Raw genomic sequence first — 19494 nt, 5'->3', positions numbered from 1 at the left:
GTGTGTGTGTGTGTGTGTGTCTGTGTCTGTGTCTGTGTCTGTGTCTGTGTGTCTGTGTGTGTGTGTGTGTGTGTGTGCGATGACAAATTTTGCTTCAGTTTTTCCCCAACTGTCCAAGATGGCCGCGGACGAAAGACTGGACTTTTTGAGTCCAAATTTTGATCCCGTCGCAGCCTTGGCCGCTGATCAGGTTGTGCTGCCCTATCCGGCCGTGCGGCCGTTAGACAATCTGGCCCGGTATGAGACCATGCTCAAACAAAGCCAAGGTCAACTCAATGTTCGACGCCGAGCTGCAGTGACCAGCCTTGCCAGCGAGTCGAGGCCAGTACAAGAGATCACTAGCTCCGCAACTCCAAGCGACACCGTGACGGAGGATTCAGCAGGTGAGACGCCTGTTCTTCTCCACCTCTGACTGCCGACACTCACGAGTGAGATGTTACAAACGCAATGGCACAATGCTCACGCTGAGCTCCGCTGAAGTCTCAGGCAGCAACGCCCCAGGGCGGGGCCGCCACCGTCGTCGCGTCACGTTCCTCGACTACAACACAGATCCCCCCGGTACAACCCCAAGATACTTGGCACTCGACCCCAAACTTGCTCCTTGACTTGGCTTGGCTTCCCTTGCCTTTAGAGCGTGTCCGCCTGGGTCCTTTCGGCGTGCTCTGGCGGGCCATCCAAGAACGAAGAAAGGTGACAGTCCTCGCTGCCGCTCGAGTCAGTCTTGCCGTCCATGTCAGCCACGAATCTCCCTGCTCTGCCTTTGCGTGTCACGTGTCAGGAAAGAATACTCATGCTGATACTTCAAGCAGTGTTGTCATCGCCGCTATTTTGAGTACCTGCAAGGGCATCTCGTGGCCTATGATGCCCACGGCAGCCTGGTATTGCGTCGTGTTGAGCGAAGCAGCATGTGCCCGACGCTGCAACCACCATCCTCGACCTCCGCTGCGGCTCAAAAGCTAGTTGCGTCCGCAGCATCCACAAAACTGATCTTGCAACAAAGATCGACTGCCCCTCAAGAGCTGGAATCTAACTCATCCCAGATGACACAGACAAACTGGGCGGGTCTGTCACGCCGCCAACGGCGCAAGGCGACCAAGTGGAAAACCGCTGTCCATCAACGCCACCGCTTTACTGGCCAACTCTTTGTTCGCGGCGCCTCGGTTGTTTGGATTGCGCTGGCTGGGCGCTAACTCGGTATCAACCTTGCTCATATTTTAATTCACTGTTCTTTCTTGGCGCACGCTCGTCTTTCGAAAATGATGAGCACGTTTGTTGGAAACAATCAAACAGAACAACTGCATGTCTGCCCTTGCGTTACCCGACGAATGACAAGTGCGCTAGAGGTCGTCAATTTCCATGAGTTTTAGAGATGTTGTGAAGTGATGACGATTGTTCGCAGGAGTGCTTCAATTCGTGGTACATCATACGATTGTGCAAGCTCATGTTTGTCAAGCGAGCACTGTTCGAGCACCAAATAGAAAGTCTCACACACCCAAGAAAAAAAGTGAATACACAAAAGCTTCAGAAACTCAAGACAACCCTCTGCCACTTACGGTGACGGGAAGTCAGCACAAGAACAGTAGGTGCCCGTGCACGTAGCAATCAAATTTACATCACACTCGGCTGGCTGAGCGACGAGGTTAGCAAGGCCATCAAGGTCCTCCAACAGGGTAGCATCATTGATGATAAGCGAGGTGATTGAGGTCACTGTTTCGAAACCGTCCAAGTTGATCAAAGAGGCGGCGGTAGCAATCTCAAAGCTGTCAATCACCGTCAAAGAAGTACCAGCCACGCTGACCAGCAGGTCCATGTCCTCCAAAATCAGCGTTGGGAGGCTTGTCAAGCCACTCAGACCAGTAAAATTAGCAAGGCCTGCGTCCCGAAGATAAAGTTGGCCGCCAACGTTGGTCAAGCTCTCCAAGCCTTCCAATGTCTCCAAAAGACTCTGGTCGCGAATCTCCATGTTGTTGCCCACGTTTGCCAAATTTACAAGACCTTCAAGTGAACTAAGCGGCGTGTTGCCTCGAATAGTGATGTCATTGTTCACAGTGCTCAGACCTTCGAGACCAGACAGAGAGGTCAAGGCCGAGTTTCCACGAAGGGTAAGACTGTTGACGCTTGTCAGGGAGACCAAACCGCTCATGTTAGTGGCTGTGGTCGAAAGAATAGAGAGTGTATTAACGTGCTCCAAGTTGGCCAAGACCTCCCAGAGTTCGGGAGTGGGATCGCAGGTGCCTGAAATGGACACGCCGCCGTTCACCCGGGTGCGGCCCGTCAGGGTTGCAATAGTGTTGTTAATGTCGGCCGTCGTAGTACAGGTGACACTACCAGTGAACACCGGGTTGACGGTGGTCGTAGTAGTAGTGGTGGTCGTCGTGGTCGTCGTGGTCGTGGGTGGCGCGGGCGTGGTGAACGCCGATAGACCAATCGAAGCACAAGTGCACCCAGAGCAAGCAGGATTGTTGCTAATGCTACAAGTTCCCGTGATGTTAACACCACTCAGCGCGGAAATTGACGCGAGATTATCGTTGCCAGTGATGGTCAAGTTACCATCAATCACGAGGTTGGCGCCATCGAAGCCAGTCAGCGCCATGAGACCGTCCATGTTGCTGATCGTCAGTCCCTCCGTGTACATTAAGTTACCAAACGCAGCCAATGAGGTGACGCTCGGATTACCCTCGAGCGTGATAGGACCGATGGATTCAATCAAACTGTTGACGGTGAGGACCGAGTTTCCAGCTTGGCAACCTGTCAGGAGGAAAATACCATCAAGGATGCGTTGCTTGTTGTTCAAGAGTGAGCTGAAAACTGTTTGGCTGTTGATGTTCGCACAGTAAGCCGGGCCGGTAGCAGTGAGAAGAGTGGTGGTGGTGGTGGTCGTCGTCGTCGTCGTCGTCGTGGTTGTGGTTGTAGTCGTAGTGGAGGGCTCAGGCAGACCGATTGACGTGCAGGTGCATCCCGGGCAATTGGGCAGGTTTGAGATGAAGCACTCACCATTGACAGTGATACCGTTGAGTGCTGTGATGCTCGTCACACTGCCCATGTTCGAGATGATAAGATCGCCATTCACAACAAGGCTGGCAGCGGTGAAACCTGTCATGGAAATGTGAGCGTTCCCGGACAGCCGCAGGCTGCCACCGATGTATTCCAGGCTGCTGAAGACGGCCAAATTCTTGTAGCTGGCCTGGTTGACAATGGAGAGATCAAAGTCAATACGCTCAACGGAAGTGTAGTCCGCCAACGTGGTATCAAGGAGGCCACATGCTGATGAAACGTAGATGCCACCGACGATGTAGCGCTGACCAGACAGTGCCTCTCGCAACACGGGGCGTTCAAAGCTCGCGGCGCAGGTCAGGTTGCCGTAAAAGTTTGGATCCATTGTTGTGGTCGTGCTAGTGGTCGACGTGGTGGTGGTCGACGTGGTGGTGGTCGACGTGGTGGTGGTCGACGTGGTGGTGGTCGACGTGGTGGTGGTCGACGTGGTGGTGGTCGACGTGGTGGTGGTCGACGTGGTGGTGGTCGACGTGGTGGTGGTCGACGTGGTGACCTCACCACACACGTGCAGGGCAGTGCAAGAGGCGCACGAGGGATTGTTGGTGAACGTACAGCCACCATGTGCCGTAATGTTCTTGAAAGCCGAGGCGTCAGTGAGGGCGTAGTTGTTCTCCACAATGAGCTCGCCGCTAACCTCAATGGTTTGGCCGATGAGGGTATCGAGATTCTCCATGTTTCGGATGATCAAGTCTCCGCCCACATACTGAAGGCTGGAGAGGTCAATCTGGGTGAAGCTACCGGCGTCATTGATGATCACGCTGTCCCAGACAGTAGTAATGTTTGAGAAAACATAGCCAGCCGCGGGTTCAGTCAGACGGCACCCAGGGTTCAGGGTTACGCCACGCTTGACAACACCATTCCAAGCCTCATCCTCCAGAAGGCACGAGAGGGCCGAGTGATAGCATGGGTGGTCGCAAAAGACTGAAAAAAGTGAATCGGCGCCGGTCGTGGTCGTGGTGCTGGTGGTCGTTGTAGAGGTGGTCGTGGTGCTGGTGGTCGTGGTGCTGGTCGTGGTGGTTGTGATGCCAAAGCCCGCTGCGCAGAAGCTGATATCGTCAATCGCGGGAGACAAATACAACCCTGTGGCCACAATGCGCACGCGCAGGTCATCAAAATAGTCGCAGGTGCCCACCTCGCAAAAGTACGACACGGTAAAGACCTCAAAGTCGTTTTCAGGAACTTCGGTCCAATAGACAGTGCGAGATGCAAGGGGTACTTCTGCGGTGCCGTTCCAAGAGGCAATGACCAAGTCAACCGAGCTACTGTAGCCCAAGAACGACGACGAAGTACCCAACGCAGCCGAGAAGGTGTAGGTCTCGTTGGGTAGAGTCATCAGGCCAGTTTCTTGGTAAATACCCGTGCTCTCCTCTGAAACGTCATAGAAAACCATGTAGCGGCGACCATCAGCGGCGCGAGTAGGGCCAAGGTCGGAGGAGCGTCGAATTGTGCGCATGTTGGTTGCGACCACACCCTCCCATGCGCCGTCAGTGGGATACATGTTCTCGGGACCTTGGTCGTACATCTCAAAGCTGGCATCAGCAAGCTGGGCGCATCGAGGATCAGCGGTGGTGGTGGTTGGTGCCATCGTGCTCGGAGCTGACGTGGTAGAAACAGTCTCGCGGCAAACGGCCACCTCGGCAAAGGCGGGGCTGGCACCATAACCACCAAATCGGATCCCCACGATCATGTCACTTCCATCCAATTCAGCCGGTGCCTCAAACTCAACGTGGCGCCAGGCGTAGTAGTTGGCGGGCAAGCCCTCCGTAGAAAATGATCGGGCAGCAAGCACCTTTTGATTCTCATCACGGAACTCCAGGGAGAACACACTGGTATAAGTGACTCCGAGCGCCCGACCCACGCGAGCACTGAAGCGATAAGTCTGGCCTGACTCGTATGTGCCAGGCAGACTCTGATAGATACCCGAACTGGTGTTGGAGGATTCTTCCGTGTAAATAAACTGCTCAGTGTTGCTGGTGGGCGCAACACCGCTCACGGTATCATCACCACGCAGAACCTGAACAGCGCTATCCACGCTCCAAGCACCGGAATAGGCAACGCTGCCTGTTCCACTTGTCGACGAGAAATCATTGTCACTGACACTGATTGGGCTGCAGGGACTAATTCACATGTCGGACAAAAAGGAATAAAAGGTGAGCTGTTGCTGAACGCATGGCAGGAAGTCAAGACTTGCAAAGCGAATTCCCGAAACGTGCTTGCTCATTACACTTTCCAGAACAAAAAACACAATGGCGCAAACGTACAAAGTATCGGGGGTCGTTTCAGGAGCAAAGTCAATGTAAGCACCATTGTAGCAAAAGGTCACGTCATCAATGATGATGGACGGGCCTGTGCCGGTAAATGTGAAGCCAATGCGAACGGCGGAATCGGTGTAAGAAGCGTCCATTGGCACGGTGAAGTTGAGCACTGTGGTGGTGAAGATGCTGTTGGTAAGTGAAGCGGCGTCCACATCCAGGCCAGCAATTTCGGTGTTATCGTCGGCAAAGATCTGCATGCGCACGGTTCCAATGTGATCGAAATTGGGGATGGGAGCCATGCGGGCACTGAAGGAAACAGTCTCAGCAGCACGGAAGTTGAAAGGCAAGAGCTGACTCAAGTTGCTCATGCCACCCATCTCAAAGGAGAAGATGAAGCCGCTGCCGAGCGAGGCCGCAGACGGGGCCATGTACGTGTCAGCTGCCTCTGCAAAACGGACGGCGTTCTGGTCACTCATTTCCCAACCATCCGACACCAGCCAGAGGGGTTGTTCATTGCCAAAGTCGTTGTAGATGTTAAAGTCGCCATCGGCCACGGCCACGCAACCAGGCTCAGGCACAACGGTGCTCAGACCAGACGTGGTGGGGGCAGCAGAGCTGGTGGTGGTCACATCCACCGAGCACACAGTGACATTGTCCACCATGATGGAGACATCTGCCCCAGAAAAGCGAAAGGCAATTCGGATGGCCGACGAATCGTAGGCAAAGCCCGCAGGCTTGGTCCACGACAACACAGCCGCCTCCCAGGAGCTTGACAGCTGGAAATCGTTGCGAGTCAGCGCAGCAACAGTCACGCCAGTTTCCGTTTGCAGTTCCATAGACAGGATCGTGTTCTTCTCTCCAGTGACCGAAGTAGCCACGTACGCGGTGAATTCCAGACCATCCACATCGCCGAAAGTCTCCGTCAAGTTCTGCGAGAATCCATTGACCGGCGAGGTTGCTGACTGAAGAGAGCCCGCAAACTTGGCGCCATCCGCGCCACTGGAAATGCCGCCAAGAGATGAGAAAACATAAAATACATCGCCCGAGTTGTCGTAGTACCATGGCCCAGTGTTGGGCATGGTGACAAGGGTACCGGACGGGATGGTCGTTGATTCGAAACTCGCATCATTGACAGTAAAACACCTAAATAATAGCGGTGATGCATCCAAGCCGTCGGGTCAAACGACAACCGTCGCCGAGGAGGTTCGGATCAAGCGAGGGTGCGCACATCAATCACGATGCGAGTTAAGGACCCCAAGAACGTACGTTTGGGCAACCGCCGGCTGCATGAGAAGGGCCATGCTCACGGCAAGCAGGCCAAGAGTGGACGCCATGGCTTGCGGTTCGGCCAGACTTGGTCTCGTCTCACGCCGACCAGTATCGGGATCAAAATTGGTAGCCGCGTCTCGGACGACCGGCGATAGATTGATCCGAAAAAAATACTGGCTCGAGCGAAACCACTGAAAAGAATGATCGTCGTCACTGGATATGCTACTGTTCACCTACTATGGGGTAAGACAGCGCGCGTGCAAACTGATATTGGTTTGAAAAGCGTTTGACCTGTTTTTCGGTCTAAAACCATTCACTTTTAGAATATTTCAACCCATTGTTTTCACTGCGTGTGAAAGACATCAGTCGCAGGATGTGCAAAAACAAAGGAAGGGGCAAACAATGTCAGAATAGAGGAACTGTGAATGGTGATGATCAAGGAGAAGTTGCCAGTTGTCAGAAGAAAGACTGAAAGCTTTCATGGATTCATTCAGACAAAAAGAGCATGTGCGCAAGTCAAGAGAGGGAAACAAAGCAGAGATGAACCAAAAAAAAAAAAAAAAGGTTTCATTCCAAAACAGCCGGCGCTAATCGAGGCAGCCAAGGATAGAGAAGCCGGCATATTGCCGACTGGCGCAGGATGGGTCTCAGCTTTAGAGCATGCATCCGGCCAACTCGAGCAAGCCCACACGCAAGTGTGCTTTGAGGTCACGGGAATACAAGAATGTCGGCCCAGCATGAAACTGCAAAGTTTAGGTAGGTCCACCACCAATTTAGCACTCGGCATCCTCCAGCTCCTCAAACATTTCGATACGGCGCACCGCATCGCCTGCACATCAAGGACAAATGATCAACGTTGTGAATTTGCAAGCCGTGTGTGTAGATTCGGAGAAATGAGCAAAAAGGCTTGCCGCCATTTTCCAGGGCCATGAACGAACTGCCAACATACCCGATTGTGCTTTCTTCATGGTTTTGAGCTTGTCCATGCCAGCAGCCTCATTCTCCTTGTGGATGCGATCTTCACGTGTCTCCTTTGTCGCATCCTTGACAGACTCCAAGTCCGCGCGGATAGCCTAGCATTTGCGACAGGTGGGGCCCACGATTGTCAGAATGGTGCGGAAAATATTTCAAAACCAGACTTTGGAGCCCATTCTCCAAAGGTTCGTCTCTTTGACCTTTGCCTGCGGCGTCTCGCTCTGTTGAGTTGGCCGCAGAGCGTCATCGACCACCCTCTCAGTCTCTTGTTTCTTCTCGTCCCTCTGAGCAGCTGAGGAAAGGGGACAGAATTTGACACTCACGAGCAGCTGGTCCTTGGTCTTGCGGATCTTGGCTTCGAGAGCGGCACGGTCCTCCATCATGCCTTCACCGCTGAGCTGCTTTCGCCGGCGCGCGACATAGAGCTGGTGGTTCCGCACACACAGCGCCAAAATACGCTTGTTCAGTTTGAAGCGCGGTGAGAAAAACTTGAAATCCTGCATCACCAGTTGAACAACGCATGAGAAACAGAATACAAGAGGCGACCAGGTGCATACGGGAGAAATGAGCCGATGGACGGACCGGAGCCTTGGCATCGACCATCTTGATGGTGAATTTTTTGTCGTTGAACGAGATGTTGCGAATCTCCGTCCAAGGGAAGCCAAGGCGTGGTGTCACCTATAATTAAAAGGCCCCATACCAAAGAACCGCACGGATAGGGGGGAAGGTTGTTCATGCAAGAGATGATGAGCTGCGGCGGGCAGCCTGACCAGTAAGGAAGAGGAAGAAGGAGAGGCAGCAATTGGGCACCTTGTTGTGGTATTCGTAAATATCCATGCCCAGGTTGTGAACGCCGAGCCACAACTTGGTACCTTTCTTGTTGTGAATCTGAGGTGCAAAGAGGTGTCAGTGAAGGCACGCATGCGACTGGAGCTGAAAGAGGAAAAATATCCAGGACCAAGAATGCACCTCAAAGTACGTCAAGCCATACTGCTCCAAATCTTGGGCAATGCCCAGATAATCCATGTATGCCTGTTGCCTGTATCATGCACGCATCATGAGCAGCGAAATACACACGAGTGCCTCCGTGAGGCCTGCAGCCATTCAGCCATTCAGCCATTCAGCCATTCAGCCATTCAGCCAGCAACAGACGCCTTCACGTACTGGGATACGCCCTGCAGGCCCTTCCACGCATTGCGGATACGATCCGCCCATTGCTCTGGCGTAAGCTGATGCTGGACCACAACGCGGGGTGGTAGCTCGGAGTTTGCTTCAATGGGCTATACAGGCCATAAGAAAGCCAAGAGAGTGACAACAAACGAAAATGAGCACGCGCCTCTTGCGAAGAGCAGGATCTTTGCCAGCACGCCTAGCACACAGCACTCCGAGCGTACCAAGCTTTCGTTGGTGGACTCGTCGCCGTGCAGGGCTTGCAACTGCGCAGAAAACAAATTGAACATGACAACACCATCAAAGGGAATGTTGAGCGTAAGCGATAAGAAACGGCACGCATTGCACTGAAGCAAATCACCGCAGAGCTGTGTTGGAGGTGTCGCACGCAGTACGTACCGATTGGGCAGCAAAGAGGACACAGAGCTCAGGCGGGGCGTAGCATTCATCAGCCCGAATTTCATCGCGCACTTGACGCCAAAGCAGACGTGCGGCTGTCAGGTTGGTGAGCTCATCCGAAACCATCTCTGCATCACCAAGCCAGCGATGATTGAGGCTGTGTCGACTTCAAAAAGCGGGATCACAAGAATGCTCGGCTGGACAAGAAAACGTACCAGGAAAGTATTGCGCCCGGAAGACAAAGACGTGCTTCTCCTCCTTGCCCACCTTCTTGAGGTCATGCGAAAGGACCTGGACCAGAACGAGGAGTCATTGGGTGAGAAACAAGAAGCTGAGGCGGGACAGGGTTGCACCGGCCAGCATGCGGCGAACAGCGAACGGTAGGTATGACTCCATGCTTGCGCGCAAACTTCAACAGCCGCGACTGATTGCAGCATACCTTTTTCTCTGGGTTAACAAAGGCCTCGTAATCTTTTGCGTCAACATACTGCAAGTTGAAGAAAGGCTGTTCGCCGAGGCCAAAGCTCTCATTGACCTGCCAAGGAAAGCATTTGGCGGTGGTGGAGAGGCACAAACTGCGAAATGAGGCACGCTAAATGCAACGATCATATCAGCCGCATCTTTTCATACCATATCAATGAACTCTTGGCCCGTGGTCTTATTTGTGATCTCAAAGTCTTTTTCGCCTTCGAGGCTTTGGACTGTCACCATCTGCGCACCGATGCATCAGCATCAGCCAATGGCAAAAGATCAGCAGCACATTGGGCGTTGGCATCAAAGAGTTGTAGCTCTTGACGAGCTACACCAGACAGATTATGTTGCCAGTGAACATACTGCAGTCTTGGGCATGATGCCGGTTGCGTGTATATCAAGTCTGGCAAAAGCAGCGTCGTTGCTTCCCTTCGCAACGCAACCAAGCTCGCACGAGACCCGAACCTACATAGCACAGCGGCACCAAAAGTCGTTGTTTGCAATGAGTTTGACAAGGCTTGAGGTCCGAAGACTAGAGCATGGGTTTGGCAAAGCGCAAGCATCATGCTATAAAAGCTCGCAGCCCAGCCTTGCTTGCGTGCGCCGTTTTCCTTTGCACTGCCACGATGAAGGCGCCAGCGCTCAGGAGCAGGCAAGAGCAAACTCACGTCGCTTGGTCAGGAATAAGTCGCGAATGCAAGTTTGCACGGGTTTTGACACAGAAACACGCCCAGGCCCTGCTAGGGTATCATCAACAACGAGCCAGACGATGGCCGTTGAGCAAGACAGGCCAAGGCACAGCCATGAGACCCACAGGCACGGTGAGGGAGCCAATCCTCTCTCACACCACTGAGCCGAACCCAGAAATTCCAATGGCTCGAGACCTTGATGAACCGGCTCAACTCAACGACCCAAACACGTCCCGACCACCACTCCACGCGGCCTCGCTCACATACGCATGCCCACTCTCCTTCCCCACCCTGTCATGCCCTACACACCCCACAACCCGCTGCCAAATCTGCACCACCCCTCGCCAACGCTGCCCTCTCTCTCTCTCTCTCTCTCTCTCTCTCTCTCTCTCTCTCTCTCTCTCTCTCTCTCTCTCTCTCTCGGCTCTCTCTCTCTCAAGCTCTTCTCTCTCTCTCTCACGCAAGCTCTCTCTCTCTTTTTAAGCTCTCTCGCCATCAACGTTATCATACCTTGAGAACAAAAGAACAGAACGCAAAATGCTTTTCTCTCTCTCTCTCGCGCACTCCGCCCCCTTGAATGCTGACGGTTGGTAGCAAATACTGTAGCGCTGTAGCGGACAAAGTGTGTATTTTGGAGAGGTGTTTGTATTATACTTTTGTGCTGATTTTTGTATAGATGTGTGTTGATTTTGAGCTTGGTTTGCGATACAGTTTTTCGCAAAAGGACCAGCGACCATGGCCAGCGGCGGTACGAGCTTCACCCGTACAGCTGGGGCGGCGCGGCAGCGGCGCTGCCCCAGCTCTTGTTTGGTCATGTCTTGCATTTGTATACACCTGGAAATGAAGCGACAATACATGCCGTCCTGACTGGTACACTTGGCGCGGGATTTTTCGAGCCAAAACACGAGATTTCTCGCATTGATTCGAAGCACATGGCTCGTCTCTCGCACCGCGCCCCACACTCACGTCCTGCCTTCCTGGGCTGCATCTGGGCATTGGGCCTCCTCGTTCGGCAGTGAAGCACACGACTGTGTTTGTGGGCAACCTGACCCGCGTTCTTTCGGACGATAACGTGCGCGAATTGCTCAAATACATTGGCAACGTCCTCCAATGGGATCGAAAGAAGAGTACGTATCAACTCCCGCCTCCCCCTTCCTCTGGGCAATTGCTCCGTGACAGATTGACCAGGATCACTGCCTACCTCCACCTCATGCTTTAGATTTGGAGGGCAAACTGGCCTCCTTTGGCTTTTGCACCTATTCCAACCCAGGTGGGCTCACCCGAGCCACTCTTGTTCGCACATGCACGCCTGCCGACTGGCCCACGCCCCACAGCTCGCCTTCCGGCACTGACCTAGCACGAACAAATGCTGATAGATGAGACCTTGCGAGCCATGCGACTGCTCAATGGAGTGCAATTTGGTGGTCGTGAGCTCAAAATCCAAGGTCTGTACTGCTGCTGGTCACGGCCGGGCGCCGACAGAGCTGTTGTCTCACGGCTGCACAACCCAAATCGGCCCTTCACAGTGGACGAGAGCACCAAAGCATTTCTCGCCGATTACACAGAGCAAAAGAAGCACATGAGCCGGGTAAGCCTCTTGCGTTGACCGAATGGATGAATCAGCCATAACCGCATTGCAGGCGCGGTGCCCGCACTTCTGACACGGAACGCACACCTCTGCAGACGGAAGTAGACGAGAACGGTCTGGATGCTCAGGCGCGCAACGACGACGAGAGCCGTAGCCAACGCTTGGCATCCTTTATCAGCCACCTGCACGGCATCCACCAAGCTGCCATCGAGTCTGAAAAGTTTGCAGCGGAAGCGGAGACTGATGCTGCCCAGAAAGAAAGTCACGCTGCCTCCGTGATGAACACGTTGCGCCGTCGCAATGGCAATCGTGACTTCTCCCGCCGTGATGGTGAGTTGCTGACAGCTCGAGCCCGTGTTGACCTCAATTTGTGCAACAATATCCCGCTGTCCTTGCCGTGGCAACCACGCCGTGCTCATCATGCGGCACTTGCTCGCCTTCTGCAGAGGGCCTGGATGATCAGAACGATGACATTCAAAGCGAGGTCGCTCGCTTCCGGTACGCGCCCCGCAAACTCGCTCCATCCATCCTATTCCCGTCAGATCCCATGCAGGTCAAGTCATGACTTTGATGAACTGGCTCTAGGTCGGCCATCCAAGAGGATCAGCGCAAAGCACGGGAGGTTGAGGAACGCGTGTATGCCGTGCGCGGCGTCAGCAGTACGTGTTGAGACTGCCAAGTGCCCTCCTCCTCCATGCCCTCGGCTACAGCACGTTGACCTCGTCATCTCACCGATCCGCCCCTCAAATTCTGCTCTTGTATTGCTGCGCTATGCTTCGCTCTGCAGCTCGAGACGAGGAGGAGGAAGACATTGATGACGAGCCTAAGAATCCGATGCAGCGTGCCATTCGCGCAGCTCGAGAAGGACGCGTAAGCTTTTCGTGCTTCTGGACCTTATACGCTTTGCTCCGCCATGCGCCCCAGCTGGTGTCAAGCTTTAGCCTGGCCACGCCTTGACCATCGTCCCCTAACCCATTTGCTTGACATGTTTAGCAACGGCGCTTGGACAGCGAGATTCGGCGACGCCGTGACTTGTTTCGCCAGCGTGAGCGCAAGGTGCTGATGCGTGAAAAGGATGTGCACCGCCGAGTGGCCGATGATTTCGATAGCCTTGAGGGCCGCGCAGCACGGCGCCAAAAGGAAGCGGAAAAGCAAAAAGACTTTGAGCGCACATACTATGATGAGAAGGAAGATGATCACTTTTACAGCAACCGCAAGTTTGATCGCCTCTTGCGCGACTACGCCCGCGAACGCCTCGATGATGACCGGGATCGTGCGCGCGAAAAGGAGGAAATGGCGCGTCGTGAAGCTAGCGAGTCAGCCACGGGTACCGAACTGAGCGATGCGGACCGCCAGAGTGCCACCGCGGCTGCTGCCGACACCGCTGCCCACCTAGCCAAAAACGGCACCTCAAGTACCGCAGCACCAAAGGGTGGCTTTTCAATGAGCTTGGAGCTGACTTCTAAGCGGGCAGCGGCAGTCGGTGACTTTGCTTCTCAGGTCTTTGACCCCACAGAGGAAGATGACGATGCCGAGCTGGCACGCAAGCGAAGCAAGATTGTGCCACTCAAGTACACGGATGAGCAGCTGCGGGCTGCAGGTTTGGACATCAAGGAAGAACGAGCCCGTCGACAAAAGCAGATTCTTGAAATCATTCCCAAGAGCAAGGAATCCCTCTTGGATTTTGCCGTAAGCTGGGACTACCTCAACGATGCCATTTTGGACCAGGTACGCCTGCCTTATGTCTCGACCTCTCACGTCCAGAACCAACAACAAAAAAAAAAAAAAAAAAAAAACACACGCTGCTAGCTGCATTGTGAACGAGCGAATGACTGAAAATTGCAAACAACCGTGGGTGGGATCATAGCGTATTAAGCCCTGGATCGCGCGACGCATTACGGAGTATCTGGGCGAAGAGGAGGAGTCGTTGGTGGACTTTGTCTGTGACAAAGTTCGCAACAAGGAGGCAGCAACGTACGTTCCCCTTTTGTTCGTTTGCTAGGGTGTTCTGCATGGCTACAAGACCTCACCACCACCACCACCTCTGCCTCCACTCTACAAATATGCCGCCACGCTTAGGAGCATCTTGCAAGAAATTAAGGAAATTTTGGATGAGGATGCGGAAATGTTCATTGTCAAGCTGTGGCGATTGCTCATCTTTGAGACAGAGGCGCGCAAGTTTGGTGTCAGCGAGCTCTGATGATGGACCTTGAGTGCGATCACACCCAGCTGATCATGCTGGACCAATTTGGGCTCTGCCCTTCATAATTGACCATCAATTAGAGTATAGTGCCCTCCGCTGATGCACGCCGGACTTTTCATCGTCTGCTTTGATCTTTTCCTTTGGTGCTGTGGCTTAATGTTGTGATGTTTTGGTGCTGTCCGCGTTCTCAAGGCACGGCAGCGGGCAGGGGTTCAATCTGTACAGTTGTCGAGTATTCCAACCAATCTCCAGAGGGCTGCCTGTGCCATGCAGCAATGAGGAAGGAAAGCAGGCGCACGTTGAGATTGCCCGTGCACGGTATGAAATGTATGATTCCAAGAGAACAAGCGGTTTCTGGGTCTGGTGTCTGTGAACGCACCAGGCGCGCTCATAAAACGTGAGCTGATTATCAGCATCCACCATGACAATGGTCTGTGCGCGGGTCCCGTAAGCACCCATGGAACCGAGTGGCCCGTGGGGAATAAAGACCGAGCTCAGGGGCAGCTCGATGCTCTCAGGTAAGCCCGTGCCCGGCAGGTTGGAGGGATGTGCTCTGCAGACAAATCGTGGTGCCGATCAGATTTGTGCAAGAGGGGTCGTTACTCAAAACAGAGGGATGTCAAGCAATGGTGGACTAGTGGACCAAGCTAACTACCGTGTCGTATCAGAGAGCAGAGGCAACAGCAAGCGGATGCTGTCGTCTACTGATTTGGTGTCCCAGAGCTCAGCGCGCACGTCGTGGTAGGCTTCGCGCAAGCGCTGTTGTGGCGAAGTGCTTACATGAGACGGCATGCTAGCATCAAAGCGCTACTCGTGGATCATGTATGTGTGGCACTGTATGTAAGTCTCATTCCGTTCCGACCCGCGACCGCTGACGTACCTCCGCCTTGGCCCAAGGCGAATTGAGTAAGCCGTTTGTGAGGACGTGGACACCAGAGTCAACCTCCGTGAGGACGGGGTTGGGTGCAAAGCTTTGAGGTAGGTCTGTCCTCTCACAATCATAATGCGCGATTTTGAGGCATCAGCGTGAGTGAACGCGGTAAGGGTGTCAAGATTGAGAATAGACAAGACCAGCTCTGGCTGGGACCGGGGGAAAGAGGCGGGGCAGGGGGACGCGCACCAAGCCTTACCACCTCTGTTTGTCGCACAGTGGGCGGCTGGCTGTAGCATGTCAAAGGCCAAGAGATTAAAGCCTGCAGGGGGACATTGCATGTGAGGCGAAGGCCAGACGCTGTGGGATTCTAACTTGGTGCCTTGGCCAACGCAAGATGCGAACCACCGTAGTCTTCGCCTTGACGGTGGATGCCTGCCATAACAGCCGCAACTTCGGCATCAGTAGTTGTCAGCACGCGATTCACGAGCTCGCCTACCAAAACCCAGGTCATTGAGTGTGAGGTTGGGAAAGCTTGGTGGCCGCATTTATCAGATCGAGTGTTGAGAAAGGGTGGCTCAATGTGTGCGCGCTACCGAACCACGGCCTCGCGAGTCGGCTGGGGGAGCTGGCGCGGGCTCGCGAACATTGGTCAAGGCAGCGATGCGGCCATGACGCGATACACCCAGCCAGCTTCCATTCGGGGGCCGAGTAGGATCGGCGTCGCGACCTATTCAGCGCATATGACACCGACGTTCCAGTGTGCATCCTGTGAGGTGCGTTCTGAGCCGCGCCGGGCTGAGAGCGCGATGATCGGGGCCGTACATGGGCCTCCAAGCAAAGTTCTCATACCGGCAATGACGACACCATCCTCCCAGGGCGCAGCGGGGAGGGTAGCACGATGCAAAAACTCATCTCGATTGGCAGCAAGAACAAGCCGATACCCTGGAAGAGGGATATGAGAACATGAGGTGGCGAGAGGCAGGCTGTCCCGACATTCAGCGCGTGGCCGCGCTTTGGAGCTCTTGCCCTGATATATATTGAAAAAAAAAAAAAAAACGTACCCGACTTGGCCTCGGGCCGGTACTCGAAGACAATAATGCACATGGTTCTCACAAACAGCCTATTATGGCTGACCCAGGCCGTCACGAGCCGTCACTAACCCACCCGTCAACCCCCGCCCTGCCTCTACTTCCACGTCGAGCGTGCGACCTCCAACTGCACCGGCACCTGCACCTGCGGACACTGAACTGCAAATGCAAAGTCAAAGTCACACACACAGAACGTTAAATGCTTGAAAGAAAGACAGAGCGAGCAAAGACACAGAAGAGAGAGTGAGAGAGAGAGAGAGGAAGATGGCGTGAGAGAGAGAGAGAGAGAGAGAGAGAGAGAGAGAGAGAGAGAGAGAGAGAGAGAGAGACCACACACACACACACACACACACACACACTTTGGCTTTTTTTTTTCTTTTGTTCTGCTCCATCAGAAATTGGGGGAAAATTGGATAAAAATTCAGGGTTTATTGATCCCCCGTCGTCGGCTGTGGCCGAGGCCTGGTGATAACGACTGTGAAAATGGCACAAGGAGGCAACCAGGCAAGTACGTGGTTGTGTGGAACAACAGCGTCAAGCTTGGGCAGCAGCGGAGCTCAAAATTGACAGTGGCCTGATGATAATGTGTTGTCAACTGACGCTCAGAGGGTCCTCCTCGCACAAATTTGGATGAGCAGAAGAGCGCTTAAGAAGCAAAGAGCTAAAGTCCAGTTTGAAATACACTGGTGGACTCGTGTGAGGATTGCTGAAGGCACAATGTCGCATATGCTTGCCACGACACAGGTCGTCACCAGGTGTGTAGGGCAAGGGATATGGGGGTATCCCACAATTATTTTCAAGAGAACGCGCGAGGCGGTCTGTGTCATCAATTGATACGAAGATCCAATACATATTGGCAAGAAACCCGTTTGTCCAGCAACATCAGTTGCCCCGACCAGTCCGAAAGCTAGACCACGTTGCAATACAAACAGGGCGCCCGAAACGAGAAAGAGGCAGTGCAACGCCCGGAACATTTCCAATCCTAATTGCACACAAAGGAACGAACACTCCAAGTCGGTTGTCCAAGTATGGGTCGGATTTGAATCATGCGACACGAAGAACGCCATGCAAGACAACGCCCTACAGGACAACGGCGTTCAACACAACAGCAACAACAACAATAATAACAACGGCAACATTGAGAAGGACAAAGGCAACTACAGGCCGAGGCCTGTTCGCGTGCGCAGCACGTCAGAAGCGTTCAGTCATGAGGAGACGCGAAAAACTTCCCCCTTTGTTCAGGCAGGCCAAAATTTACACCAACTCAAGAAGGATGCGCGTCCGCCGTCAAACCGAGATGGGAGGGGGCGTGACGGGGCAGACTGAATCCGGCTGATTAGAGTAACTCTCAAGAGAAGATGTCCTAGTCTTTGATGGTAACGAGAACCATCTGTTCGGTTCCCAGGACGGCGAAGCAGCCCGCATCGAGGGCTTGGGCACCGAGCACTGTGCCCACGTCGCATTCACAATGAGCCATGGTACTATCGGCACCGTAGACAAAGCAGCTACCACGCACGTCAACGATGACGCCGTGGCGGGTGGGACCAGCACCAGGGACGGCCAGCAAGAATTTACGGTCCTGCTTGGAGGCCGTGACATAGCCAAAAGCAGCCAAGGTGGACTCGTGAATACACGTGTCAGTGCCGGGGTCCACAGCCACGAGAATACCATGAACGTCGTTCTGAACAAGGCAGAGGACGTCGGTCGTGGGCAGAAAGCCGGACATCCAGCCGCAGCCGCCCAGATGGACCATACTCCCGGCAAAGCCCGACTCGAGGTTGCAAATGACGAGCTGCCGAACCTCCTGGCCTTGCTCAGATGCGTACTCGTGGTCGGCATCAGCGATTCGCACCACCTCCGTCAAAGCATCGTCGTGGCCCAGCATGGGATCATTGATTACCACGTCCAAAAGGGTTGAGCCCGAAGGTCGAAGGACAACGCGCTGGGGCCATGTAGCGAGCTCTTGCTGCCAAAGCTGTTTGGTGGTACCGTCGCTGACGTTCAGATCCAGGGCTTGAACAATGGTGCCGTGGTGCTTGGGATCATCGTCGTGAGGGGTTGCAATCACCAAAACGTGGCGGTCGTTGATCTGACGGAGGGCCCGAGCGCAAGCCCATGCAGCGCTGTAAGGCAATGCCTTGATACCGATGGCTTGGTGCTGTACGGTAAAGGCGTCATTCTGCCAGTTGTACTTGATGAGCCAGTAGAGGCGGCCGTGGGTGACAACGATCATGGCGTCGGTCGGCGTCTCGTCGTGTACAATGCTGACAGGATGAGAGTCAGACCAGTCTTCATCCTTGAGCGACGTCACGATGCGCGGTCCATCAAGTTCGTCACCGACATCGCCCCGGCGCTGTGCATGATGTCGGGAGCCAAGCGGTTTGAGGTGAGCTGAAACAGAAAACAAGAAAAAGACAAATCGTAGCCGAGGGCCAAACAGCGAGGCTGGTTGGGTATGCAGGCGTACCTTGAAGGCGACAAGTTGGCGCTTGGTGTCGACGTAGAGGAGGCAAGAGGTGTTGCCATGGGTGTCGGCAGGGCCTCGCAGAACGTGAAGGCTGCTCTGCAGGGCCAGCGCATCGACAGTGCGCCGACTCGTGTCCGGGGGCGTGGGTTGGAATGGCGCATTGTCCAGGGTTCGGCTTGTCACGCCGACCAAGTCGGGTTTGAGCTTGTACCCCGCAAAGTGGTCATCAATCAGGGCGCTGTCAATCTGCAGTTGATGGGCCATGATGCTGGGGTGGGGCCTGTGCGATATGGTGGTCAGGGCGTGGTCGAGAGGAAAGAAAAACGGGGCAGAGAATGGGAGACAGCCGGCAGTGGGGACCGGCGGGAGACGAATAGCAGGCTTTCGGCAAGAAAACCAGGTCGGAGCGGAGTTTGGCAAACCCGGCCGTCACTTGAGTAACATGCGGCCATCAACAAACAAACCAACAAAAGATGCACAACCGAAGCTGAGCAAAGCTGTGCGAGGGGTGGGGGCAGCAAGTGGCTCAGCAAAATGGACGAGCAGAGGCGTAGGGGGGGTTCTCGCGGAGAGAGGGCAGGCCTTGAATCGAGGACAAAAGGCCAAGGGCAACAGGCACCCAAAGTAGAAAAATATAAAGACTACGCGTTGGCAGTCTTTGTACTTGTGTGCAGCAGGGTGGCGATGGTCGATGGTGGTTGATGATGCCTGTCTGGGCTGGGCGGCGGACAATGGCCACGAAGGCAGCGGAAAGGCAAATCAAACAACGAGGGAGGGCTGCTCAAGAATCACTGCGATCAACTGAAACGGCAGTGGCAGCATACGTCAGGCAAAGCTGCACAAACAACGTCAGAGGGAGGGGATACAGCAGAGTGGTGGCCCACACAGCCAGCGGTCTTTTTGACAGAGATGGCGACAGGGGAAAGGCCCGGGTGCGGGGGGGGGGGGGGGGGGGGGTCAAACAATAAAAAGGAACGTAAATGCAAGCGAAG

The 19494-nt window shown here is 54.3% G+C and overlaps 5 protein-coding genes across 5 annotated transcripts; 1 reads left to right on the top strand and 4 right to left on the bottom strand.

The window, feature by feature from the left end:
• Window positions 1–1394: 1394 nt before the first annotated feature.
• On the bottom strand, window positions 1395–6643 carry MONBRDRAFT_37458 (uncharacterized protein; the record flags this gene model as incomplete). The annotated part of the gene is made up of 3 exons (XM_001746562.1): window positions 1395–5162; window positions 5316–6452; window positions 6576–6643. The coding sequence occupies 3 exons, from the start codon at window positions 6641–6643 to the stop codon at window positions 1550–1552; spliced, it is 4818 nt and encodes a 1605-aa protein (XP_001746614.1). The 3' UTR covers window positions 1395–1549.
• Window positions 6644–7351: 708 nt separating this feature from the next.
• MONBRDRAFT_32815 (uncharacterized protein) lies at window positions 7352–10335 on the bottom strand (the record flags this gene model as incomplete). Its single annotated transcript, XM_001746561.1, has 16 exons — window positions 10262–10335; window positions 9957–10058; window positions 9883–9921; window positions 9753–9833; window positions 9562–9657; window positions 9338–9413; window positions 9123–9250; window positions 8948–8989; window positions 8718–8833; window positions 8523–8592; window positions 8426–8441; window positions 8254–8318; window positions 8136–8231; window positions 7754–8050; window positions 7528–7651; window positions 7352–7407 (listed from the first exon to the last, which is right to left on the bottom strand). The coding sequence occupies exons 2-16, from the start codon at window positions 9969–9971 to the stop codon at window positions 7352–7354; spliced, it is 1317 nt and encodes a 438-aa protein (XP_001746613.1). The 5' UTR covers window positions 9972–10058; window positions 10262–10335.
• A 243-nt stretch (window positions 10336–10578) lies between these two features.
• On the top strand, window positions 10579–14156 carry MONBRDRAFT_32814 (uncharacterized protein; the record flags this gene model as incomplete). The annotated part of the gene is made up of 13 exons (XM_001746681.1): window positions 10579–10782; window positions 10994–11030; window positions 11299–11409; window positions 11502–11552; window positions 11659–11727; window positions 11809–11870; window positions 11966–12200; window positions 12317–12368; window positions 12456–12529; window positions 12658–12740; window positions 12864–13598; window positions 13738–13844; window positions 13950–14156. 13 exons carry the CDS (start codon window positions 10579–10581, stop codon window positions 14068–14070), a joined length of 1941 nt encoding a protein of 646 aa, XP_001746733.1. The 3' UTR covers window positions 14071–14156.
• A 104-nt stretch (window positions 14157–14260) lies between these two features.
• Window positions 14261–16427, bottom strand: MONBRDRAFT_26267 (uncharacterized protein; the record flags this gene model as incomplete). The annotated part of the gene is made up of 10 exons (XM_001746560.1): window positions 14261–14333; window positions 14453–14626; window positions 14729–14880; window positions 14954–15062; window positions 15194–15266; window positions 15320–15439; window positions 15546–15674; window positions 15797–15889; window positions 16009–16067; window positions 16225–16427. 10 exons carry the CDS (start codon window positions 16425–16427, stop codon window positions 14261–14263), a joined length of 1185 nt encoding a protein of 394 aa, XP_001746612.1.
• A 767-nt stretch (window positions 16428–17194) lies between these two features.
• Window positions 17195–18766, bottom strand: MONBRDRAFT_37455 (uncharacterized protein; the record flags this gene model as incomplete). The annotated part of the gene is made up of 1 exon (XM_001746559.1): window positions 17195–18766. The coding sequence occupies one exon, from the start codon at window positions 18764–18766 to the stop codon at window positions 17399–17401; it is 1368 nt and encodes a 455-aa protein (XP_001746611.1). The 3' UTR covers window positions 17195–17398.
• Between the last annotated feature and the right edge of the window lie 728 nt (window positions 18767–19494).

Source organism: Monosiga brevicollis, genomic scaffold (genome assembly GCF_000002865.3).
Source record: "Monosiga brevicollis MX1 MONBRscaffold_13 genomic scaffold, whole genome shotgun sequence".
Lineage (NCBI taxonomy): Eukaryota > Choanoflagellata > Craspedida > Salpingoecidae > Monosiga > Monosiga brevicollis.
This window is presented reverse-complemented; position numbering and strand designations above follow the sequence as displayed.